The sequence below is a fragment of the Grus americana genome, chromosome Z, assembly GCF_028858705.1.
Source record: "Grus americana isolate bGruAme1 chromosome Z, bGruAme1.mat, whole genome shotgun sequence".
In the NCBI taxonomy this organism is placed as follows: Eukaryota; Metazoa; Chordata; class Aves; order Gruiformes; family Gruidae; genus Grus; species Grus americana.
The window spans coordinates 2,983,096-3,009,679 of NC_072891.1; the positions used below are offsets into that span (position 1 = coordinate 2,983,096).

General features: G+C 43.6%; 1 protein-coding gene across 2 annotated transcripts in view; it reads left to right on the forward strand.

Moving 5' to 3' along the window:
• The window catches only part of MYO5B (myosin VB), a 148,895-nt gene that overhangs the window by 98,992 nt on the left and 23,319 nt on the right, over positions 1 to 26,584 (forward strand). The window contains exons 20-29 of one of the 2 annotated variants that reach the window (XM_054808962.1): positions 371 to 527; positions 2,804 to 3,043; positions 8,250 to 8,489; positions 12,679 to 12,763; positions 14,204 to 14,352; positions 15,142 to 15,261; positions 16,157 to 16,294; positions 18,884 to 18,946; positions 24,593 to 24,769; positions 25,553 to 25,650. In XM_054808962.1, coding sequence (XP_054664937.1) covers positions 371 to 527; positions 2,804 to 3,043; positions 8,250 to 8,489; positions 12,679 to 12,763; positions 14,204 to 14,352; positions 15,142 to 15,261; positions 16,157 to 16,294; positions 18,884 to 18,946; positions 24,593 to 24,769; positions 25,553 to 25,650 — 1,467 coding nt within the window. Of the gene's footprint in view, positions 1 to 370; positions 528 to 2,803; positions 3,044 to 8,249; positions 8,490 to 12,678; positions 12,764 to 14,203; positions 14,353 to 15,141; positions 15,262 to 16,156; positions 16,295 to 18,883; positions 18,947 to 24,592; positions 24,833 to 25,552; positions 25,651 to 26,584 lie in introns of both variants that reach the window. The other variant, XM_054808960.1, reaches the window with a different exon arrangement.

The window sequence follows — 26,584 nt, forward strand, 5'->3', positions numbered from 1 at the left end:
GCGTTGATTGGCTCAAGTACGTAAGGTAGAGAGTTTGAACCAGGGAAAAAAGCTGGAAAATACTTGGTTTTAATGCTGTTTAGGAATAACAAGGTGTATTGTTTTCTGGTTGCAGTGCTCCTGGGTGCCAAGGACGCTGTCTGATTGCATACATGTTCCCATTATTCTAATGGAGACATGCAATTAGCTGCTCTTTTCTTAGCCTTACTGCTGGGATGGTCTTTCTTGAATACCATCAAGCTACTTTTGGTCAAAAGGTTTTTCTCTCTGACCAGTTTAAAACTTACTATGACAAAAAGAAAAAAAAAAAGAAAAAAAAAAGCAAAAAAGAGTTCAGTTTTACTGCTAACCTTTTTCCTGTGCTTTGCAGACTTGCCGAGCACCTGAGGAGGACAAGAGCTGCCATCATCTTCCAGAAGCAGTACCGAATGCTGCGAATCCTCCGAGCTTTCCAGAGGGTCCGCAACGCAACCATCACCATTCAGGCTTTTGCTCGGGGCATGTTTGTCAGGAGGATTTATCGCAAGGTACGACTCCACGGAGTGTCTTTGCATTAGAAATGAGTAGGAAGAGCCTTTTATATTTACCTCTGCTGGCATAGCACGGTGATGTATTTATTGTGGCTGCTTTGATGTTTTATGAAGCCGACTGCCTCTGGTGTTTCTGGAGAGCACACGGTGACGGCGGGCGTTGCCATTTAAAGCTGTGCAAGCAAAAATGATTTTGGCAGCAGCACCTCAGAGGAGCAGCTAAATGAAGTTAGTCATTCGGATGCCAGAAGGCATTGTGGAAATCTGGAAATGTCATTTGATCTAACCCATACTCTGCAAAAACCTCCCTGGCAAACTGAATTTGTGTCTGAGCTGTGCTGCAGGTGCCGTTTCCAGCATGGTGGGAAGAGTGGTAGGGTCTGTCATGGCAGGCATCGAGTAATTTATCGACATAAATCCTTCTTTAATTAGTTCTCTCCATTAGCTGTCTGTGTTAAACCAGGAGCTGACATCAGGAAAGTAAAGGCTTGATGGCAGTAGGTGATATGGTGAGTGGTCGTCTCTGTAAAGAAACCAAGAATAGCTTTGGGGAATCTTCTGTCCACTCTTCAGATCGAGCCTCACTTTGGTAGTCACCTAAATTTATGCCTAATGGGTTGTCATAGGGGTACTTGAAGAAGTCAGAGGCATGATGAGCCTGTCCTGGAGATGTCGGATGTTACCTGGACACCTGGCGACCCACCAGAGACATCAGGCATATCCACCAAAACAGAGCAGCTGCATGCTGCATCATAAATGCATCAGCCATTTATGCTGCCATTGCTTTTTCAGCATCTGTTTTTTTAAATTGGAAGCATCTGCAGGGAAAGCAGCTAGTCCAGCATTCAAACTCTCTGAGATTCAAGGCAACCCAAAATCTTAACAAGGTGTAGAAATTGGTTGAAGGCCAGGCCTCTCAAATCTGAACATCTTCAATCTCTGGAGCACCTGGATGTAGGCGGCGGTTCAAGTGCGTGCTCAGCAACAGATGCAGGACTGCAGGTGATGCTCCGTGGGGTCAGGGCATGCCGTGTGCCCACCAAGACTTTGCTGTAAGGCTGGAATAGGTCCTCAAGGTAACACAGCAGGGTTTCTTTTAGCTTTTTGGGGACCTCCAGCTTTCTCTGTCTTTAAGAGTGCCAAGGCTGAAGACATACAAAGCTTACTTCAGAGTAACTCCTACTGCATCCTAAGTTCATGCAATCCCTTTATTCTGAATTAAAATTTGCAAGTGCGAAGAAAGCCTTAGGGTGAAAGAAAAGATTTGCAAGAGAAGCTCATATGGTACCTTTTCTGATACAACTTATCCCAAACTGATAACAGCAAAGTGTCTTGTAATCTTTACGTTCTCCTGGTATTTCTTTCCTCATAATACTGCTCAGAGATCATAAGAAAGTTATTTAACAACATGCTGATTGTACCTCTGATATGTCAGCCTTCAGTTTTAGAAGAAGGAATTGAACTGCCATCTACTGAAATTTTTTGGGGAGAAATACAATGCAAAGCCGCCAGAAGTTTCACAGAAACAGATATAAATTTCTAGAAATTGAACCGTGCAAGAGAGCTGGCTGCAGACTGTAGAGAAAGGACTCCAGGGTTTTATTTGACGGTTATCCATATGATAAGAAATCCCACCAGGACATCATTTATCTGCAGTATATGATATTGCAGAGGCAGAACACAGAAAAAAAAAAATCTAAAAAACTGTTCTGATGTGAGTTATATCTGATGCTGAAGGGATAGTAAGTTTATTGCTAAGTTTTGGTGTGTCAGTTAATGGCTATTTATTATTCTAGCTATGGATCTTGTGAATCTGAGTACTATTCCGAGGCAGAATGTATGTTCTGTTCCATGAAGTATGTGAGCCCAGATGTCTCCTGTCCCCATCGAGTCTCCTAGTCACCAACCAGGACCGTATCCCCTCTTGTTTCACTGGCCGAGCAGGTGTTGCCTCTCTTCAGAGAGCAGCGTGGTTCCTACGAGAGGGCAGGATGCGTCCTGCCTGCATCAGTTGAGTGCAGTGACAGGAGACACCCCCCCACGGGAGGGGACTGCAGTACCCCTTCCCGTCCATGGAAGAGGATGCACAACAACAGCCTCTATCTCCAGCCGTCACCCCCGGCACCTACCAAGACGATCCTGCTTGGAGGAGAAGCCCTCCTGAAGGCAGATTGGGAAGTGTTGAGTGCCACGTTGCAGCAAAACCAGAGCTGCCCCTACCTTGCAGGTGACTTCTTTCCCTTCATTGTCCCATTTCTGCCCATGTTTTATAGATCCTTGCGGAACACAAAACCACCATCCTCCAGAAGTATGTCCGTGGCTGGCTGGCCCGCACTCGCTTCCGCCGGGTCAGGGGTGCCACCATCGTCCTGCAGTGCTACTACCGGCGCATGAAGGCCAGGCAGGAGCTGAAGGCACTGAAGATTGAAGCGCGCTCTGCGCAGCACCTGAAGAAGCTCAACATTGGCATGGAGAACAAGGTGGTCCAGCTTCAAAGGAAGATCGATGAGCAGGTACGTCCAGAGCTGTGCTGGGACAAGCGTGGTCCTGCTTCTGCTTTGTTTCTCTTGTGCTTTATTTATCTTCCCATGATGTCTGGGAAGTAGCCAGCCTCCTGCTGCTGCTGGCCAGACACTTGTAAGGGTGGGACACTGCCAAGGAAGTGCAGATGCACTTGGATCTTGGGTCTACACCTTGCTGTCTGAAGAGCTTGCTCAGCAAGCTGCAAAAGCTGCATTGTAACTGTTGTGAGAACTGCCCAGAAGGACTTGGAGGAGGGAGATAAAATGGCGATTTTGAAAGCTGTGGCTTGAAAAACCAAGCTTGGCTCCATGTGAGGTCCCTATGTGAAACAGGCTTTGGCCATTACACTTTCTGCTTTGCAAGCACTGGGGATGCAGAGCCTCTGCCACAGTCTGCTGTACTGAACCGTACATCTTGTGAGTCACATTACCTGGAAAGTAAAGGGTAAATTGGGTAAATACTCACTTTGAGAGGTATTTTGAGCATGTTTGTGTTTTACCTGACATAACAACTGCTCAGAAGCAAGAGCCATGGTGAGAGGTGAGATGGTGTGATGTGATAGGTGTCTGTGGGGAGGGTTAGATGGTCTTACGGTGACAACATGATCACAGAGAGGTCGTCATCTAATGCCACTTGTCATTAATGACCCACAGAACAATAGTTTGATTACACACTTAGGAGGAGGGTTTCCTCACCTATTAACATGAGTGTGCAAGTTACTCTGATAAATACCCTCTGCTGCTTCCAATGCTGTACAAGTGCTTCAGGGATGAGTGTAAGAAATGCTGCGTGTGGCCCAGTTGTGTCCACTAATATTAATGGAGACTTTAATATACATCTGTGTCCTTAAAATGCCCTTTTGCAGGCAGGAGAAACAGTCTCTGTGAGTCAGGATACCTACTTATTTGTAGTACCAGTTATTAGTAATTGCAGTTTGTCATTGTGTTCCGGATGTGGTCAGGAACCCTTATACACGACACGCGGTTTCCTCGCCACCTTAAATCTCTCCCATCCCTGTTTGACATGAGAGATCCTGCAATGAAGATGATGAGAAATGACTCTGCGTTGGCTCAGATACTGCAGAGTCAAGACACCCCGGGGATTTGCATTACTGCTGGCCGCTTTCATTTGCTGCATTAATTGGCTGCAAAGCGTGCACCCCGGTAGAGTCTGAATTGTAAACCGCGGTGTTTAGTTATAAAATGCCTGCTTGCGTACTTCGATTTTGCAAACTGTAGCTTAGGAATGGAAAACTGTAGGCATAAGGTTTCTTATATATCAGTACATCAGAAACCTGTTTGATGGGACTGCCCCTCATCTGGAGGGTGTTTAGTGAAATTAATTAGGATGAATCATTTCAGGTCCTTGTATTTGGGCTGAACTTGTGCAATGCACAGGAATATCTGTGGTAGGTCTGCTGGGCTGCTGGACTTGGCGGTGGAGCAGCGGTATTAATTTATTTTTTTTTAATTATTTCTTTCCCCCCAATTCCTTGCCATTTGCTGGTAGGAAAAGCGTGAGGGTGAAACAATAAAGAAAACAATCTTTGGCTAACGGTGGCTTTCCTGTCTTGGATGTTACGAAAGCAGCAGAAGGGTCTACTTTGGGGAAGGAGACATGGAGAGCTTTTAAGTAGGCAGAAATAACGGGCTGGAGCTCATCTTCATCTCCCTCGGTCTCTGCGCACACCGTTCTGAAGGAGTTACTTTGCTCTCTGCATAACTTCTGCAGGAAAGGATTGCTGCTCTGTATTACTCGTGGTGGTCTGTCCAGTGAGCTAATTTTAACCACTGTTTCAGGACCGACAGGTTTCCCTGGGATGCTTTGGAAGTGCTAATGAGCACCATTCCAGTGGACTTTCTTTTCGGTGTGCTGGATTTTTTTTTCTGGCAGCAGTGAGTTTGTTGCATCGTAGTTTCCCTGAAATATCTGGACTTCAGTCCTTGCTAATCTATAAACATGACCTTTCAAAATGCCAATTAACTTTTTAAGAAAAAAAAAAAAAAAATTGCAGGAAACCTGGAGAGCTGCAGTTGTATCGTTTTCTGACTAGCCGTGGAAGAAAATGTTTCTATTTCTGCTACTTTAGCTCATGCATGAATAGAGAGATGCAATACTCCGTGTGCCCCCGAGGAAGAGAAGATCTTTCTTTGAAATCGTTAAAACCTATTATTGTATGTCAGCCTCAGCTCATGTGCTCTAGCATCTGTAACTGGGCCTATTTAATACAGTTTCTAAATCAGGTGAGGGATTTTTTTTTGCACACACAAGAAAGGTTTAAATCTGTTTAGCTGCGAAATATCTGGACCACTTTCTTCTTTTTTTTGTTCTTTTCATTTAAGTGAGTTTCTCTAAATGTGTATGTTGTAGCTGCCTGAGATGCTTTCAAGGCTGTTACCTAATTTAGTGTTTTATGTTTTTATGCAGCCGGTATTTAGAGTCATAGTGAGCTCCCTACACTGTCTCTGCAAGCGGCAGTATCTCTGTGAGCATTTAGTATAAATAAAATTAGTTTCGGTAACAGTAGTGATGAAATTGTTGCCTCTGCTGTTGGTAGCAAAATAAACACTAGATTGGTTCACAGAGCGTGGGTTGAAATCGGGATTGTCACAGCTCTGCTGGGCTGGATAATGATTTAATATAAAGTTCAAGTTTAACGGGGTCTGTTGAGGAATCTCTGATTGCAGCAGGGACCAACTGTTTTGGTACGAAACAGTAAATGCTCTCTTGTGTCCCTAGTAGCTAGTAACAAGAAAAAGCATTCTCGTGCATTTATCTTGTATCTGGATTGAAATCTCAGTTGGCTGGTGTGTAAAATCATGTACATAAACCTTGGGACACAAAGCCATGAAACGTTGTCTGTTGGAAAACGAGCAGAGACTGGAGGAAGTGGCAGAAATCTGTGAACCGGAGTGATTATTGCCATCCTCTGCAGAGCTTTTCTCTCCGAATGGATCTCTTTGGAAATTACTTTGGTCATGCAGAAATGTTAATTCCTTAATACCACATGAGTGCTGAATTTTGATGTTCACTAGTAATTCATTACAAAGGAGCAAAGGAAAAGATGTTAATTTCCCTCGTTTACTCGTTTTTCCATTTGAGATGTGTCTTAATCTTGCTGCAGAGTGCTGGGACTGCAGCAGCAGAGGTCACCTAGAGAGGGACCAAAAGGATGATCAGAGCAATGGCAGAAGGAACGATCCTATGAGCCACACTGGGAATCTAAGAGACTAATCCAAAGTATGGGCAGGGATTTTGGTATCCACCAACTCACCATACGTTTGTACAGGGGCCTGTCTGGTCTGGAAGAACCTGTGTAGACCTAGAAGATAAAATTCTCTACTTTCCTGGGTGTTGGTTTTTTTTTTTTTTTCCTTTTCCAGGCTATAAAGTTCTTTGAAAACTAACTCTCTTGTACAGGAGCTTTTCTTATCCTCCACATCAACTAAAAGCTTCTGGATGGAGGGAGCAGTTTCCCATGAGCTGGTGTAACACTGCTGGTGACTAAAGCTTTGAGAAACAGCAGAAGGCTAAATTTGCAGATTAGCAGCACACTCATCTGGTCTGGACAGCAATCTCTTGCCAAATATTTTCCAGCAAGACCAGGAAAGACCAAAATTGGTATTTCTGATGCTCAAATGAAATATCCACCAAAATCCCATTTCAGAAAGAAATGTCTTTTGGATCTTTTGTACAGTGAGTGATGTGAACACAGATCTTTAAAGCTGTATTGAAAGCTTTCAAAAAGGAAATTTAAAAAACGGACTACATTTTAAATTTCAAACCTGTTCTTTTGCTCTTGTCATTATCTACCTAATGTTAGCAAAGCTATGTGATAGGGTCTTTGCTGAAGCTCTTGGTCTGTTGTGAATTCATTGTTGTTTCTGGAGCTAGCTAATAATGATGATGTTTTATTAGTCATAGGATCATAGGATATCCTGAGTTGAAGGGACCCATAAGGATCGTCGAGTCCAACTCCTGGCTCCACACAGGACCAGCCGAATCAGAGCATATGACTGAGAGCGTTACCCAGACGCTTCTTGAACTCAGTCAAGCTCGGTGCCGTGACCACCTCCCTGGGGAGCCTGTTCCAGTGCCCAACCACCCTCTCAGTGAAGAACCTTTTCCTCATATCCAACCTAAACCTCCCCCGTCGCAGCTTCATGCCGGTCCCTCGGGTTCTATCACTGGTCACCAGAGGGAGGAGATCAGCGCCTGCCCCTTCGCTCCCCCTTGTGAGGAAGCTGTAGGCCGCAATGAGGTCTCCCCTCAGTCTCCTCTTCTCTAGGCTGAACAAACCAAGGGACTTCAGCCTCTCCTCATACGTCTTCCCCTCTAGACCCTTCACCATCTTTGTTGCCCTCCTTTGGACACTCTCCAATAGGTTTATGTCCTTTTTGTGCTGTGGCACCCAAAACTGCACGCAGTACTTGAGGTGAGGCCGCACCAGCGCAGTGTAGAGTGGGACAATCCCTTCCCTAGACCGGCTAGCAATGCCGTGCTTGATGCAGCCCAGGATGCGGTTGGCCTTCCTGGCAGCCTGGGCACGCTGTTGACTCATGTTCAACTTGCTGTCACAATGCTGTTCCCATTGGCTTTGATTTGAACTAGAAAAATCAAAGCTTCTGAATTTCCAGGTCTCAAAACTTGGGAGCAAATCATTGCTAAGGGCTTTAAAAGAGAAAATCTGAGCAAATAAAAAGGTGATTGAGCTGTCATGTGACTTAAAGCTGGGGTTTAGGGAGCTCTTTGTGCTCAAGGCTGCAATTATGCTACAGTACATTGTCACTGCAGGCTCCTGCTGGCATAGGAGTCAGGAATAAAAGGATAAATTGCAGACCCCCAAAAAATTGCAAACCAATTGCACTAAGCAATGTTATTTGGAAGCTGTAATAAAAATGTAGGTTTTTGGTTTGGTTGCTGGTGCTGTCAAGAGTTGTTTGCCCTTGATTCAAGTGTAACATCAATTTACCAAATGCCTGTATAATAGTTACCAAAATATTGAGCTTTTGTCACAGTTTTGAAATTGCTTTTAGCTTTATGAGCTTTATTAGCATATGCTTAGAAATATTCGTTATCAGAAGTTTGTTACCCACCATGCTCAAGGATTTTTGTCGGTTACTTTTGTAGTGCATCAGAGCATGCATTGATCTTGTTTATGGTCATATTTTCTTCTTTTTGGGATGTTGGCTGCAGAACAAAGAATACAAACTTCTGAATGAGCAGCTCTCTACACTCACATCTGCCCACTCCTCCGAGGTGGAAAAGCTGAAGAAGGAACTGGTGCAATATCAGCAGAGCCACCAGGGTGATGGCAACCAGCTTGTCAGCCTGCAAGAAGAGATGGAGCACCTGCGGCTGGAGCTTGAAAAAGCTCATGGTGAGAGGAAGGTTGTGGAAGACAGCTATGATAAGGAGAAAGACCTACTGAGAAAGGTACGTCTCAGTTGTGGCGGTGGTTGTGCTGGTGAAAGCTTGCCCTTCATGAGTCTAAAAGGGAAAGACTTAATTTCTATTCTTTAATTATATTTTTTTTCTTTTTGTCACTGAATGCCCCTAGAATTTGCCTTTTTAACCAGGTGATGGGGCAGCAAGGGCAGGTGGACATCCCTGCAGGAACAGCGAGTGCCTCATGTGAGGAGGATGCCCTGTCTCGATGCCTTTTGCACTGCCAGCCATGAAGAAACTCCCCAAACCCAGACCCGTCTGAAATAAGGGCACTTAATAACCACAAATATGCCAGAGTTTCGTGTATATACAGTGATTCTTCATGGCGCGTAATGCAAAATATTGGAGAAGGCTGTCGTAGATGCTGTAAATATTCAGAAGACGTCCTTCCTCAGCCCAGCTGGGTATGGGATGGGACATGAAGGCTCAGTTTCTGCTGTGCCATTGGACCTTTTACCCTGACTTTCTTTGCTGGTTGGGTTCATTCTGAAAAAACTTCACACCCATTCTCATAACCTAAGGCACTAAGGGTTCAGTTTCCTGCTGTGAATGCTCAGGTTAAGTCCGTGATCTTTCTTCTTCTGCACCAATTGAAGTGGTTTCTTTGATCCTGCTGTTGGAAAAAACTTCAGGCTTTTCTACGCAATACATTGCATAGAAAATTCTGCAGCTGTTACTCTAGAACAGTGCTTTTTGTGTGACAACCTGAAGATGAGTCGCTTTTGGAGATTTTAAAAAAAAAAAAAAAAAGATCTGGGATTAGCTGTGTTTTTATTATGGTGGAAGAGTGTCCAGATGGGGCTCTTCTAGGGCACTTCACTCAGCAGCACCTACCCTGGCCAACCTCCCTCAGATGGTGGGTTTGGGTGAGTAGCTGTGGGGACTCTATGGCTACGATAACTTAATGGGAACAATTAGCACAGCTGAAATGCATTTTTGGGTGTGCTTCTCAAAAGGGCGTTCAGCCTGTAGGTCTGTTGTCTCTTGGCCAGGCCAAGACCTGTCACGAAATCAGTTGCTCCACTGTTGTGCATGTGTATTGCACCCACACATGGACGTATGGAATCAGTGATTTTCTTTTTTCCAGCACCAAATTAGACAATCCTTTTTGGCACAGGGCTTGGTTCATTAGCTGGCTGCAGCACAGGCTCTTAGAGCCAGAAAGGATGCTTTATTGTGAAGGTGATGCAGCTGGGGAAAAACTGCTTCTCTTTGTTCTTGATTGCAAATCCCCTTTGAGCACTCAGTAAAAGGTTGACTTAATGACCAAAGAAATGCTTTCAAAAAGCATGAAAATAAAGAAAAAGCTTTTCCTTGTTGTAGAAGTGCCTACAGCAGAGCAAATACTATGCACTTTACCACAACAATAAATGGTTTAATTATAAAACATTTCTACTGTGCAGTGCAGGCTCCCATTTCTGACATTAGCTTTCAATTGCTCCCATTGGTTCCTTGTCGATGGGAAGATGGGGAAGACTTGTTTCCTTCCTGGAAACATTCATTTAGCCAAAAATTTACCTTACAAGAAAAATTCTGGTAGAGGTTTTTGAGTAGTTCTACTAACTGCAAAAAGCACGTGGAGTGTTGTGAAACTGAATTCAGGTGAGAGAAGCACTTTTCACCTTCAATAGCAAGACTGCATCGTGGTTGTGGTGGGATGCACTTGCTCTGGAGACAATACCCAAAGTCATGAGACACTCCTGAGTGAGACTGAGACAACAGCCTTAATTTTATTAACTTGAGCTGGGGCTGCGGCTTCTGCAAATCCGCCTTAGTTATGATTTTGTTACTGAAAAAATGTCCTTTAATCTCTTCCTTATAGCTTTTCCTTATGATTCCTTAATTTTAGAATAGCCCTTCTTATTCCTGTGGGGAAGTTTAAACTATCAGATCCATGTGAGCACCAACAGCTATTCCTAGGGCTTTTGGTAGCACCTAATCTTCTCAACGGATGAGCTAGGATGATGTATTCCATAGAAATCCTTCAAAGCAGGTGCTGTTATATTTGAAGCAACTTCAAAGATGTTTCCTATGGAAAGATGAGCAAGGGATACAAAAGGTACCAGTGTCGGTACCAGAGATGGAGTTTGTGCTGCTTGGCCGTTGTGCAACCTGCTCCGCTTGCCTCTACGTGTGTTTGATGGACTGTTACCATCCTCTTTGGGTTCTTGTAAACACAGATGTTGAATTCCAGCTTGTTTCTGTCTCATATAGAAACAGGAATGTGATAAACAAGGTCAATCGCTTAACATCACATCTTAAAAATATCTATATCCAATCTGGGTTAGAAATTTTTAAACCTGAGAATAATTGTTGTGGGTTCTACCAAGACCTTCAGTTCTAAAATATCCCCCAGCACAGTTGAAAATACTCCAAATTTTTGTCTACTTTTGTTTTCCAACCATCCTAACTTTGTTTTCTGGGCAGAAGAGTTCATTATCAGCACTGAATAAAGAGCACTAGTGAAATAATCCCATCATCCCTAATCTTTTCCCTGATGGGATAAAAAAGTCAAATTCCTTGCTGTCCCATTGCAGCACAGGTTTTCCTTCCCTTCTGTCACTCTTGCAGCTGTTCTGAAAATTTTTTAAGAATTCTTCCTAACTTGAAGACACTAGTGCTGATCTAATGGCTGCATGTCTGCTATGCCACTTATTTGAAGTGATGTACGAATGAAAGAATGGAGTTGGTTTTGGTACAGAATATTAAAATCATGGCTCAATCCAGAGCATTTAAAACACCAGTAGCTCTGCATACCTTAAATTGTGTTTTCTTCGCTTTCTAGTTGTATCTCCTGACTCCAACTTTCCTGCTATATGTAGAGCTGCAGGAGATTATAGTCTCATGCAGGCAGCTGGAGTAAATGAATGGATTGGAGAGCGAGGGATAGTGGGATCTTCCAGTTTCTGTGCATGGGATATGACTGCTTTGGTCATGAATTACAGTAAAATATTTTTTGTGCTTTTACCCTTACCATCAGTATGTATCTGACATATGCAGTATTTGATAAAATACCTTGATTTGAGGATGCTTGTGTGGAAGACTGAAGTCTGTGCTAGGAATGCATGCCATCTGGGCTGCCTACAAATTTTATCTAGTTGTGACAGCAAAATTATTATTCGTGGGCACTGAAAAGTTTTGTTATATGTGTACAGTGTTGTTTATCTTTGGCATCTTGAGATCCTTCTGTTACGTGTAGCTGTTTTCTAAGCCGTGGCTACAGGATGCGATGGAGCAGGCATAGGGAATGACGTTATGCCAGGATGATATGTCAGTTTGTTCTCCTACCTGACAGCAGCAGAATAATCCTGCTTAACCATAGCAGCATATTTCACTTAATAATGTGATGTTTTTGTGTTTTGAGGTAATGCTGTTGAATGTATCAAAATTCCTGAGGATGAACAAAATTACAGGATAGGTTGCTATCAGCATCAGTCCAGCCTTTTTGTTGTGACAAGTGGCCTTGTTTCCCTTCATTTTTAATAAAGAGGTAGTTAAAAAAATAAAATAAAATACTATTTTGCAGGATTTAGTTTCTGTTTTCATTAACTTTTGCTAGGCAATCGTTGGTGTTAATTGCTCTATGTGCTCCTGTTGTATTACCGAAGGCCCTGGTACACACTGTGCATCACTGTACTAGAGGTTCTGCAGTAGTGACTGTAATCTTACTACGTAAAGTTAAAAAAGCCTGAACTATTTAGTATTAGTGCTCACATTCTCTGTGTCCATCTTAATTACTTAAGGGCCACGTTGCTTGAAACAATCAGCAGACTTTTCTTCCCCAACAGCAGTCAATGCTGTGAATTGAAGATAGGGATGAAGCCTGTTGAGGTGTGAAAATAAACCTCTACGTTGGTGACCTGATCACTTGTAGGCGCTTCACTCCTGCAGATCGTGGTCGCCAAGTCCAGCTGCTCAGTGTTTTGTATGATTCTGCTGAAAACATTAATTTAAGGGAGAAATGCACTCAGGAAAAGAAAAGTTAATCTCTTGTTGCAGTGCTCCTATGCTTCAACTCCTGATGCACAAAGGATAACTGGCAAAGCGCAGGGGGACAGAGCTTTTAAACAGCAAAGAACGCCCGAACAAAGCTCCCTGTCTCCAGCCAGGTGAAATGTAATCCCTCTGCAGAGGCTCTCACCTGCAGCAAGCAGTAATTCTTTCCCTTGTTCCGTAGCGCATATCCGACTTGGAAGAAGAAAATGCTCTCCTGAAGCAGGAAAAAGAGGAGCTTAACAGCAGGATCCTGTGTCAGTCTGAAGGTAAAGAAAAAATTACTTATAGTGTTGTAATGCCTCCACTAAACGAGGAGTTTTTAACTGTTCTTCCCTCAAACTTGTTTTTCCTGCATGCTTTTCCTACCTTAAAAAGTGTTAATTTTCCCACACCCCTTTCCTGGTGTTTTTTTGTCGTTGTTTTTGTTGTGGGGACAATTTTGTTCATGCTGTCCCACTGGTGGATGGCAAGACAGAGGCTGGTTTAGCTGGTGAAATATGGAACAAAGTGCTTAAAAGGGCTTTCTAGTTGAATTATGTTGCAGCATTTACTGTGGATGACGTGGGAGGCAGTGAGGCTGCTAGAGATGGAGGGCAGAGAATAACAGCGTCCCAGGATTGATTAATAAAGGATCCAAGGAACAGCACAGTTAGCAATACTGAGCTGTGACAAAGGATTTCTCTAAAGTGACAGGAGTCTGTGAGTGTTTTTTAAAGCAGAGATTTAGATGGCGAAACATACGTAGAGGAAAGCAATCGTGGAAAATGCTAAGCCACAAAAGAAACTCTCATGCGTGTATTGAGCTTTTTTATTTTTTTATCATCCTTTTCAGCTTTAATTTTGTTGCAGGATTTACAAAAAGCATCATGCATCATTCTGTGGATGTATCTATCACTGCTCCATGGTACTCATGAAGTACTTATTGTTCTCAGCCCGATGCAAAATAAAGGAATGAAAATAACATGCTAAAAAGAAACTTGCTGCAAATATTTCTTCATTTCTTATGGGGTGCTTTCAGAGCATTGAAGCTTGGGGAAAGGAAGTGGAGAGGTTTGGTTTGATATTCACCCATTTAAAAGGACACATAGACTGTATTTGCCTGGTTTCTCAGAAGGGGGAGGGACCAGATTTGCTTCCAAAAGGCAGGGTTTTTTTTTTAAAAAAAAGAAGAATTTATTTGGATATAAAATACTTTCAACCCCCACAGTCTTACCATGGTAAATGGTTGATGATGACATGAAAAAGAGACTCTGCTGTTGATTTGCTTCGATGCCAAATCCAGTGGCAGGAAGCAGGCATAGAGAAGTCTTTAAATGCAGTGAGTACCGCTTCGTAAACATGAATGTATTTCCATACTGTGCTGCTCTTTTCCTAAGTGGGTTTATGGCTGGTCCATGAGAGCTGGAGCTGGCACAGCAGGGTTACATGTAGTAGATCTGATGGTTTATAGGTGCTGGAGATTTTTCTTTAACTCAAATGGCAGAGGACTCTGCTCTCCAAGCAGAAGAGCTCAAGCTGTTCCAAATGGCAAGGAGACAGATCTAGATTATATTAGTCTCTAAATATTAGAGAATGCTTATATGTATTTTAAAGGTTCTTGGCAGAGAGCATTTTGTTAATTAGTCATTGTTATTGCAGATATTTACAAGAAGTTCATTTCAGGGATGAAGATCATAATTTTTTTTTTTTTAATTCTTATTTTAAAGATGAATTTGCACGAAACACAGTTGAGGAAAATATCCAGATGAAGAAAGAGCTGGAAGAAGAGAGATCTCGTTATCAGAACCTGGTAAAAGAGTATTCGAGGCTGGAGCAGAGATATGACAATTTACGGGATGAAATGACCATTATAAAGGTAATGAAACTGAAATTGTCCCTATTGTGTCCTGGACCTGATAGTGATAGCTGTATAATGTGGCTCACTCATCCCCAAAACACTTAATAGATTTGACATTATCGTGCAGTTTGTGCTTGATATTTCAAAGACTGAACTTCTACACCGAAGCTGAACAATATGTGTGTCTTCAAAAAGGAACATGATCTTTTACACTTTTCTGTTAACTGCTATCTGTGAATCTCAGCAAAAGCTGGTTCATGCTTCTTGTCTTGCTTTTTGCTTCAGCAATGTTCACGTGTAGGCCTTGCATTAAAAAACAGAAACAAAACCAAAACACAACAGCATGGCTTCAGAATTTCAAAAGCCAAAGTTTTTAGGTTCAGCTTTGCTAAAGTGTCAGAAGAACTGTTGAAAATTAGATAATAACTAAAGTGATGCTGGATTAGGTGAAAGGTTGAACGTTTAAAGGAAGCCCTGGAGGGTGCTGTGAACAGCATCATCTTGAACTCAGATTTGCATGTTTGTAGTTAACAGGCATCTGGTGTCATGAAAAGCCCTTAATTCATGCAGAATTTTTCAACTGAGCTTCTGTATCACTTCACATTTTAAATTATTCCTTTGTGTTAATGTGAATATTATGGTAGGACATAAGAACTAGAAAATGGAATTCACTATAAGGTGACAGTTAAGCCTTTTGTAAAGGTAACCTTAATATAGAGACACATATTTGCTCCAAGAAACAATGCTTCATGAGGAATCCTTCCTTAAACACTGAATGCATTATGTATCTGCACCTCTCCTTGGCAGCAAGCACCAGGGCACAGGAGAAACCCATCCAACCAGAGCAGTTTGGAGTCCGATTCCAACTATCCATCCGTATCAACCTCTGAGATAGGAGACACCGAGGATGTAATACAACAAGTGGAGGTACAATAAAACTGGGCAGGCTCGGGGGAAGGAGTAGAGCCCTGCTCTGCAGGGATGTTTGATGTGGGTCTTGGAGTGTGTAGGAGGAATGCAGGTTGGACTATATGGTGTGAGGGATTAAATTGATTTTGTGCTACAGAAATACGTTAATTGTGTGAGAAGGGACCGCAGGGTTCTGGTGCTGTGAAAAATGCTTACTCATCTGTGGGGTCAGACTTAAATCATCATAGACTCACAGAATGGTTTGAGTTGGAAGGGACCTCACAGCCCATCTAGTTCCAACCCCCTGCCATGGGCAGGGACACCCTCCACTAGCCCAGGCTGCCCAAAGCCCCATCCAACCTGGCCTTCAACACTGCCAGGGAGGGGACATCCACAACCTCTCTGGGCAACCTGTGCCAGTGCCTCACCACCCTCACAGTGAAGAATTTCTTGAACTGTGGAGCCCAGAACTGGACACAGAACTCCAGATGTGGCCTCACCAGGGCAGAGCAGAGGGGGAGGAGAACCTCCCTTGACCTACTGGCCACGGTCTTCTTAATGCACCCCAAGACACCATTGGCCTTCTTGGCCACGAGGGCACACTGCTGGCTCATGGTTAACCATGGCACTTCTCCTCTTTGAAACAGGGCTCTAAATATAATTGTGTTGCCTTTTGGCCATACCATCTTAAAGACTGATGAAAATTCATCAAAGTGGTCAGTGTTGTTACAGGCAGTTATCCCTAGCACCGCTGGCCATGACTGTATGGGGGTTTGGTCTTTGAAAATACGTACCTTTCTTGGAATGCTCCTGTTACTGGCTGTGGTTGGGTTGGTGCTGATCTGGTACTGTGCGTGGTTATAAAACTTGACTGAGGTCTTCTCTTTTTTTCCACTCTGCTGTTCTTCTCCAGGAGGCTGGGATGGAGAAAGCCGCCATGGACATGACCCTCTTCCTAAAGCTACAGAAGCGAGTGAGGGAACTCGAGCAGGAGAGGAAGAAGCTGCAAATCCAGCTGGAGAAAAAGGAGCAAGAGAGCAAGAAATCCCAGGTAAGATATGTCTTTTTATTGATACTGATATTTCATGTTGGTAACTGGCTTTCCTTGATTGCCTGAGGAAAGACAACGTAGGAATTGAGGTTTGAGAGTAACAAGTTCAATTTAAGAATCAGAAAATCTGTCTGGGAAATGGAGAGAAACTTTTTTGGTAGCTAAGGATAGTTGGGCAGGAGAACTGATAGTATTTTTTATTATTATTATTATTATTAATAAACTGATTATAACAGATTTAGAGCAGTATCTTAAGTACCTTGAAAACAATAACATGTAGAATTATTTTTGGTGTGTTTTATTCTGCCTGCACTGATCCCATTTCTTTCTCTTTTGAGAAATCTGAAGTGTGGAGTGAATTTTGTTAGTGAAGGTCTGAACGATGAAGGGGAACATGAGGGTAGGAAGGCTCTGCAGAGGCACCTGGACAGGCTGGATCGATGGGCTGAAGTAACTGTTCAGTTACTGAAATAACTGAAGAGGTTCAACAAGGCTCAGTGCTGGGTCCTGCACTTCGGTCACCACAACCCCAGGCAACGCTACAGGCTTGGGGCAGAGTGGCTGGAAAGCTGCCTGGTGGACAAGGACCTGGGAGTGCTGGTCAACAGCTGGCTGAACATGAGCCAGCAGTGTGCCCAGGTGGCCAAGGTGGCCAACAGCATCCTGGTTGGTATCAGGAATGGTGTGGCCAGCAGGACCAGGGCAGCGATCGTCCCCCTGTGCTCGGCACTGGTGAGGCCGCACCTCGAGTGCTGGGTTCAGTTTTGGGCCCCTCGCTCCAAGAAGGCCATTGAGGTGCTGGAGCGTGTCCAGAGCAGGGCAACGGAGTGGTGCAGGGTCTGGAGCACAAGTGTGATGAGGAGCGGCTGAGGGAACTGGGGGTGTTGAGCCTGGAGAAGAGGAGGCTGAGGGGAGACCTGATGGCTCTCTACAGCTGCCTGAAAGGAGGGTGTAGGCAGGTGGGGGTCGGTCTCTTCTCCCAAGGAACAAGTGATGGGACAAGAGGAAACGGCCTCAAGTTGTGCCAGGGGAGGTTTAGATTGGGTGTGAGGAGAAATGTCTTCACCGAAAGAGTGGTCAGGCACTGGAACAGGCTGCCCAGGGAAGTGGTGGAGTCCCCATCCCTGGAGGTATTTAAAAGACGTGTAGATGTGGTGCTTAGGGACATGGTTTAGTGGTGGGCTTGGCAGTGCTGGGTTGACAGTTGGACTTGATGATCTTAAAGGTCTTTTCCAACCTAAATGATTCTGTGGTTCTATTTGGAGGCTTGCAGATGGACATGATGCTGCAGCCTTACAGACACAGGTACCACCTTTTGGCTGGATCAAACCTAGAGGTGTGTTAGTGCTCAGGAGCCATGAAGAGAAAGGCCCTGGTACCCCACATCTCCATGTGTCTTCTGGTTGATTTGGGTTATTCAGGTGCTTCTTTACAGTTCTGGCTTCCCCCCATCCAGCAGTGTGTGGTGTGAGCTGATAAGCACTTCACAGACGCGTCAGGCTTGTATCCTCAGTTTTGTATTATTATAATTCCCCCTAGTAACGGTCATATAAGAATGTAGCTTAAAAAATATATATAGTAAATCAGAAGTAGCAAGATAGCTGTTAGAAGAATGTGTTCTTCCTTTTCTCTGCATTGCAGGGCAGGGATATTCCTTTGATATATTCTTTCTTGTGAAAAAATACCTTCCAATAGTTTGGGTGGTTCGCTTGGAAGTAATTTAAAAAAAAATAAATAGATCTAGATTACTGACAGCCCAATGGTAACTTAAGAGTCGGTCCTGACTTGAAACTGGAATTGGAAAATACATCTCTCTCTCTAGGTGCCAGTGAGCTGATGTTTGGTATACGAGTGCTTTTAATAGCAGATCTTTTGTATATGTTTTACCCTGCCATCTGTAACTGAGGCTTTGTGGCTCGTTCAGAGGCCAGAGCATGGGAGACGATGCATGCCATGAAACAGCAGTGCTGGATGCATGGTGTCGTGAAGCAGTAAAGATGCTCTTGTATAAAAGGCTGAGCAAATGCCACCACTCTTGGTTTCATAATTGAAATTTCTGGGTCTGTTGTTGCTTTGTTTGGGAATTATTTTGTTTATTTGTCTCCAGCGTGAGATCTATGTGTCTATTGACAAACACAATAAGAGACTCAACAAAATCATCAACAGTAATTATTTACTAGTTTCATTGGATATTCTTACTGATATGTCTAGCAATTTGCAGGAAATACGTGAAATAGGAAATTTCCTCAGCCTCTCACCCTTGCTACGGAGGCAGAGTAAAAACCTGCTTCCCAACCACTATGTTGAAGATTTCTCCCCTAATGATTGTCATTGTTTGAAAGCTGCAGTGAGCCACAGTTGTCAAGATATTAAAGAGAGATTAAACCATTTTCTCCTGTAGCAGCCCCTGCCCTGCTACGTGTTGCTGGGACTCCGTGTCATGGCAATTAATGACATTATTATGGTTGAGCTGGCCAGCAGCAATGCAGCAAGGCTGGCTGTTGATAGAGACATGCCCAGTCATCTTGTGCCATGTGCCGGTTTGTCTGGCTGCTTTTAAATATCAATTTATCTCTTTAATCCACTCAGGTAACTGAAATGAAGACTGAAGTGGCTTCGGACCATGAAGACTTTGCATACAACAGTCTGAAGGTGAGTGAGAAGCTCCCACTTAGTGCTGTAACCTATTGCACGGCTCCAACAGCCCAGACCAACTGAACGTGGTAATAACCCAAACCCTCCTGTAATCGGTTCTGACTATTGGAGACAGCAGTTTGAAAGCTGTAGCTTTCCATCAACTCCTGGACCTGGGGGGGGGGCTCACAGATGATTCTCTCTGGGGCAACACCCGATTTACCTGTTAGAATCTTCCATGGAGGTAACAAGCCCACTTATGATGAAGAGTGCTTTTTCCACTGCACACTTTCCCACTGGGACTTTTTTGGGTTTCCTACGATGTGACACCGCAGGTCTCAGCAGTTTGCACACAGTAGGTGTGAATTCTTGCAGCTGAAGCCCAGCGTCTTTCTCGTTCCAGGCTCCAACTCTGCTTCTTGTCTACTTGTGTTCCCAAGGTGCCACTCAGGTCAAAACCAAATAAATTTGCTTCATGGATTGCAGTAATAGCCTCCATTTCTCAGCAGCAGTGCTAGTTGACCATAGTTATCTTGTGCCTTCCCAGCTATTACCCTACCCTGCAATTCGTCTTGTCTCTAAGCAATAAATGCCTCTGTCATTTTCTCCCCACGACATACAGAGCAGCTGAAGCCTGCTAGGGTCCTGTTGTGGCTTCTGTGGGTTGCGTCCTCCTGTTGTAACTGTACCCAAATATTTCTTATTTAGCCAATTCTTATGTCCTGCTCATCCTCAAAAAAACAGTTGCTAGTATAGGCTTTGTAAGGGAATTTTTTTTTTTTTTGGTGCAGACTTGTATTTCAGATGCTCCTTCTCTCCCTGACCCCTTAAAAAATACTGCAATACAACTGAGAAATCCAGAGGAACCTGTGTTACCCAGGATAATGTCATGCTAAACCATCTGGTGGTAGTAACACCCATTTTTGCTGTCTGCATTATCATTATCAGAAGGATGCAATAAAGCAGAAATTAGAGATGGAAAGGACATACGTTCAACCCTCGCTAAGAGCTTACCTCTAACCAGTAGCTTTTTCTGGCATTTAGTCCATCCAATTTTTAGTCTTGAAGCATGATATTTGTGTTGCATTTGCTAGACATGCTGTTTGTGATTGAGGGAAACCCTGCCGAGTTTCATTAGTACCCCTGCATAGCTCAGTGGAGTGAAAGCATGGCAGGAGCTTTAAAATAATTGCCAAAATGTCTTCCAGTTGCTTAAACGTGGCTATGGAAGTTTTAAGTTTCTTGACCTTGTAAAGTGAAGTGAAGTTGCCGTTTGGAAGGGGACAACCCAGCAGATAAGAACCGCCACCTTCTTAAACGGCTTCTGGAGTTCTGACTTCTGTGTGAGTTCCAAATCGTGTTTTCTTCAAGTTTTAACCCAGGAAGTTCAGAATGGAAATACTAATTTTGGATTTTCCTACTTTCTACATTCCTAACATACTGACATTCATAGTCCAACATATCTAACAAACCTTAATAACTCTCTTAATAACCATTTCATACGAATAGGTAGCATGTGTTACAAAACAGCAGGATTCTTTAACCTTTAGCTTAAAACAGGTGGAAAATGAACTTGCAAGGAAACTCATCTCAAAGTGGCGTTGCACTGCAAGAGGTGCTTTTTAAGGATCTCCAGCACAGGGTTCTTGCTGGGTTTCAGGAGAATGAGCTGAGGTTTGCAACAAGGAAAAACCAGCTCTAAGAGCTTGCTTTAACGCAGTGCAGACCTGCACAGACCAGCTGTAGCAGCTGATATTTTGGGTGCTGGTATATTGGGTGAATGTCAGTCGAGGAAGAGCTGAGGTGCCTGTGAAAAGCAAGGAGCAGTTGCTTCGGAGGCCATAGTGAGAGGCAACCCCTAGTCTTAAAGGAAAGGGGTTAAACCTATAGGTAGGTTGGCCTGAGAGGAACCACTGAAAAGAGAGAGACAAATACAGCTCGCTGGTGTTTTCCCAACTTGTGAACACAGGATGCTGCCTGCAGTCTCCATCTGCAGTGAGAGTGACTTACTGCTGATTTTGGGTGCTGCTTTTCTCTCCTTCCCCGTGACAGCTGCTTCTGGGATTATAACAAAGCTCTTCCTCTCGTCTCTATTTCTGCTAACTTGTATCTCAAATATTTATACTTTCTCTGGCTCCTTTAAGTGTCTTGTGTAATTAGATTTATTTTTCCCTTTTGCCAGCTTAAAAAGTCTTTATCCTGGAGAACTAGGCTGAGGTGTCTGAAAGCTTACAGGCAGCAAACTCTTCCTGTGGATGCTCTTGAATGGTTCATGAGATACCAGCTTACGGAGGAGGAAGGGATGTTGGCTTTGCACCACCGATGCACTATCTTTTGGAAACTTAGCCAGTTCAGAAAGGTTTCAGAAGGTTTTAGAAAGGTGACTGCAGTATCTTTTCAGAAAAAAGTGTATTTCCCTGAAATGAATATGAATTTTGACCTAGGTGAGGTGTGAAGACTGTTACTGAAGTACCTGAACAACTTATTGTGGTGTAGGAGTGTTGTACTGGGTAGGGGAAGAGATGGTTGCATAAGGTCCTGAATGACCCGGGGTATAGTTTGGATAAATATGAGTATAAATATATAAATACAATGAACAGTACAAATATAAATAGGAGTATATGCATTATTTAAAAGTAATGCATACAAATATAAGTTTGGGTAAACGTAATAAATACCATTATTGCTGAAGAGCAGGTTTTGTTGGGGGTTAATGATGTTTCTTGTTCAGTACTTTGTGACCTGGGTCTTCACTGCCTTGTGTTCACTTTTGGGTCCCATTCAAGATATTTTTCTCATGTACCGCCTCTTGAGCGGGACAATACAAGGTGTGGGTGTTAGTGGATGACCGTGTGGGCTTGGTTTTTGCAACCAACGCATGGTCTGCTGCTTCATATGAGTCTTCCATATTACTTTTTCCAGCTGGGAAAGTGGGAGTGAATGCACCAAGAAGTCCTCATCCTGACTCTGTTTTCCTAGCAGGAGCACAATGCATAATTTGATTACTTGCCCTTTGCATAGCTGGGATGTTTGTTTCATCCCATAGACTTGGAAACTCATCATGAGATGAGCTTCTAGAGGATATTATTTTCTTTTCCTATCGAATACCAGAAATAGAAGAGAGGGCAAATTCCTGGCATGGCAGCACTAACTTCTGATTTACACAGGCTCATACTTCACCCAGCCCAGCCATAGAAGCCCCTTCCTAAAGACTGAGGCTGTTTCCATTGCCATTAGGACTCAGGTACCCCTTTCACACCTCCGTAATGCTGTCCGTGTTAGGACAAGTGTGAGTTCAAGTTCAGGATGTTCTGACTGTATAATTTGTCAAATAAATCAGCACTCTTGGACTATGCTGAAGAAAAAGCATTTCTCACAGTGCAAGTAGAAATCTCCCTTTTCACGTTCAAAGCATTTTATTTCAGCTTCTGTCCTGCCATTGCTGATGCTGGTGCAAAATGGGTGTACTGGCAAGGGACAATAGACGTCTTGCCCATGTCTATAGATATTTTAACACTGCTCCATGAAAGCAGTGTTAAAGCACTCCACCAAGAAAGGAGTAGGGAATGAATTTAAATGTAAACTCTGAAAGGAGTCCAGGGCATGAGCAGGATTGTTGGTTATAATTTTCTTTCTTGATCTTCCTGGCTTCCTTTCTAACCACAGCACAGGTTGGTATGACCGGTCCCTGGAGTTAGCAGTGTGGCTGACCCATTTGAAAAACAAAAAGGAAAGGAGGAAGAAAAAAAAAAAAAGGAGGAGAAAAAAAGTGGGGGGAAAAAAAAAGAAAAGCAGGGATCTTATCCAGCAAATAACAGAAATCACAGAAGAGCCATTTGTGTAGAAAAGCACTTAATCGCTTTCTTCCTCCCCTTCACCTGTCTCTGAGCATGATCAGAAAAGAGTGAAAAGCAAGTCGATGCTTTAGCTGTATAGCAAGAAGAGTTAAACCCAGCTTGGTATTGATTCCCTGCCATGCGCACACTTTTCAAACTCTTGTTTTAAAAACCAGTTTTAGAAAAGCCAGTGTCTCATACGCTCCTTCTGCTGAGCTGTGGTTAATGTGGATGTGGAGGAATTGCTGGATCTAATACATTTCTTATCCTTTTTATTTTTTTTTTTTAATGACAGACGGTATGAAGTACCTGAATATACTCCATTACTGATGGTGTTTGTTCAGCTAGGAGTATGCTGGCTGTCCAGATCAGCTATTCTGTTCACATCTCTGCTGTGATAAGGCATGCTATTTATAATTTGTAAGGATTTATAATTATAACACCCGTTTCCTATGGAAACGAGATTTACACAGCTGTGCTAGCTCTACACACTGTATAAATTGCCCCCATCCCCCCCAGCCACTCTTGGATTCATTAGCTTGCCTCAGCCAAAGCTGCTAATGAAGCAGATATCCCATAGATAAGAGGGATCATGCAAGAAAGCCATGGAAAGGGTCAAAAGGCAGCGGGGAGAGGAAAGCATGGGGATCTCTGTGGGGAAAGAGCTTGTGCTGTTACAGACACTAGAGAATCCACATGGATGGTGGTCAGTTCCTAGGGAAGAGATGACCCCACATCAGTCAGACACCAACTCGCTTGCAAATGTCTTGGGTTTTGCTATGTGGTGGTTGGGTTTTGGCATTTTCTGAGAGGCTTGGGCGCATAGGGACAGGAGGGAGCAGTCCTGGGTGCCACCATGCAGCGGGTGATGGAGGATCTGGTGTGAAGAGAAGGTGGGCTGTTGGGATTTGGGCCATGAGAAAGAGCCTGGGGGCCTGGCTCTGCTCCCTAGCTGTGACCTGTAGCAAAGACTGTCCTGTCTGCAGGAGCAAAGCTGCTCTTGAGCCAGCTGGATGCTCCAGGTGGGTTTTGGGTGCTGGTGAAGAGCTGCCATAGGTGGTGTTACCACCTGCTTCAAGGTGAAATACTGAAATAAAGGCTGTCTTATCTGCTGGAGTTTCATTCTTCTGTCTTCTACTGTCATGCAAAAGTAAATAAGCCCTTCAGTTGTCTCAGCAAACACGGCGATGCTCATGCATTGTTATTCAGGAGAAGCAGTTGGCGTCAAACTTGTACAGCGTGGCCCCTGCCTGTCAAATGCCAGCAGCTGACAAGACATCAGGGCGAGAAAATCCTCCAACTGCAAACATCGCACCGGGGTAGGGGAATTACAAAATGTATGAGAAAAGAAGCTGTAGCAGGAATTCACACAGCTGTAGCTCACCTAGTGGGATGTCTGCCATGATGAAGGGTCATGTAAATCAATGTCTTCCACCTTATTTAATGAATACAAAAAATGATTTAAACATTTTTGGTGTTGTGGTGATTTCTTGATTGAGAAGGAAAAGCGGTGGAGAAGAAACAAACCTGTTTGGCTTCTTTAACAGGTTGCTTTTGTGTTTAAAAATAGTGTCAACAAACAAACAAACAAAAAATCTCCCCAGTGTCACCCTGTAGTGTTGTTATTAAATGGCAACAGGCTACTGATTACAGCAAAAATCTTTTCTGATCCACACGTGGCAGGACAGGCACCAAAATCCAGATCCTGGCATGAATTGATCATTCGGCTGTGATCATCAGTAATTGAGTTACTTATAAGCATCTCAGAAAAAGATAAGGCACTGCAAGACAGTTTATCTGAACTGGTTAATGGCTTGGTGTTTTCCAGAGGCAAGAGCTGGAGTCGGAGAATAAGAAGCTGAAAAATGAACTTAATGAACTGAGGAAGGCTATTGCAGACCGAGCAACCCAGACCAACTCGCCCGATGATATTCAGGACAGTTATAACCTCTTACTGAATCAGCTGAAATCCGCCAGCGAGGAGTTGGAAGTGCGGAAGGAAGAGGTACTTATCCTGAGGACGCAGATTATGAAGGCAGCCCAGCAAAAAGAGTCAGGAAAAAACATGGTAATGGACAGAGTAATGGATTTTCTTTCCCTTTTCTCCTTTTGTCACTGAAAATTCAGTGCCTGCCTGAGCAATTCCATTTCTGCTTTGGAGGGGTTCTGGGTGGCAGGATGGCGTGGGGAGGTTATAGGAGGTTCTAACTATGGGTAAGATGTAGTCCATGGCATCATTTCAGCCCACACCAAGGAACAACTTCTCCAACAGCACCAAGGTGTGGTGGTCCGAGATGTTCCTGGTGGTGTTTTGTGACAACTGGTTTATTCTGCAAGGAAATGGGATGGGAGAAAAGAGCTTCGGGACCAGATCCTGCTTACTTTATGCTGGTGCAGCTGTAACGTGCAGGCAAGAAGAGAGCGCGTCCCATCACAGTCATTTGAGGACTTGTTTAGACCCAGTTCTGACTGAAGGGTGCATTTTCTAAAAACTTGTTTGGGCTTTTTAATTCACTGCCTTATCATTCCTCGAGGTTTTGGTATACTTTGTATTTCAGACCACGCCCCCCTTATCTCCTTCCCAGGTTCACTGCATCTTCCTTCCATCTCCTGATCTCTGCTGCTGTCTGTTTGCATGCGTATGAATTCATGGGAGCTCTCTAGTCCGATGGATGTCCTGAGGAAGCTCTGTTAAGGATAGTTGGGAGTTGTTCGGTATCGGGAACTTTGAAAGACAGGAAGAGATGTGCGGGATCTCATGCTGCTGTGTTTTGCATGTTGAATTTAGGAAAGCATCACCACCAATGCCAGCTGGCCGAACAGTGACAAACACATTGATCAGGAGGACGCAATTGAAGCCTACCAGGGGATGTGCGAGACCAACCGGTAAGCGTGGCTCAAATTTTTCCAGCAGCAGGAGGGGCTGACTAAAGTGTGAGAAATGAGATCCAGACCAAAATTAACAATGTGTTTTAGAGAGTTAATGGCTTCTGGATTGTGTTCTGCACCTTGGGTCAAGGATGAGTAATAGAGATGGGACCAGAGATGCAGATCTTGGACTGGGTGAGGAGCCTCTTGTCTTTGGGGCAGTGTGTCCACAAGGAAGGGGAGATAGTGGGCAGGTAGAAAAGCCAACATGGAAGTGAGCAAAACTGGATTTCGACTTTGCTTCCAGTATGTAAATAGTAGCAAGACTAGGATTTGAGATGTATTTCAGGAGTTACTTATTTCAAGTGTGTCCTCATGCTATGCTGGGAAGACAGCACTGTTCCCCTCTTGTTTTCCCAGAGGTAAAAGCCTGTGATGGTGAAGTGAGCTAACGAACACATGCTGTATTCTCTGGAAACACCTGCATTATTGGTTTTCTTGCATCTAAACTGAGAGTTGGGAACATTTGTTTGATTACAGGTTTACCATAGCGAGGGTTAATATTGTGAACGTGTGTCTGTCCTTATAGTAACAACGGACTTATATTGTGAGGCATGAAATCAATCCTTGCAGCCATCCAGGTGAACATCAAGTGAAAAAGTAGTATCTCGCAAGAAGACAAAATTTCATGGATTAAACAACAAGATTATATGTAAAGTAAATATTGTTTTACTACAAGGAAATCAAATGTTCATCTCCTTTTCTCTTGGCAAATACAGATGTTTGAGGCTTTTTTCCTAAATAATTTGCATTCAGCAAGGTGGTCAGAAGACCTAACCGATGTGGATTAATGGCTTTTAATAACACAGTATACTTTGGCACTTTGTAAACTGGTTGCAGAAGGTTGTTAGCAGTCCAGCCTGGGAAAGGCCATGACTTAATTAGGATTTTA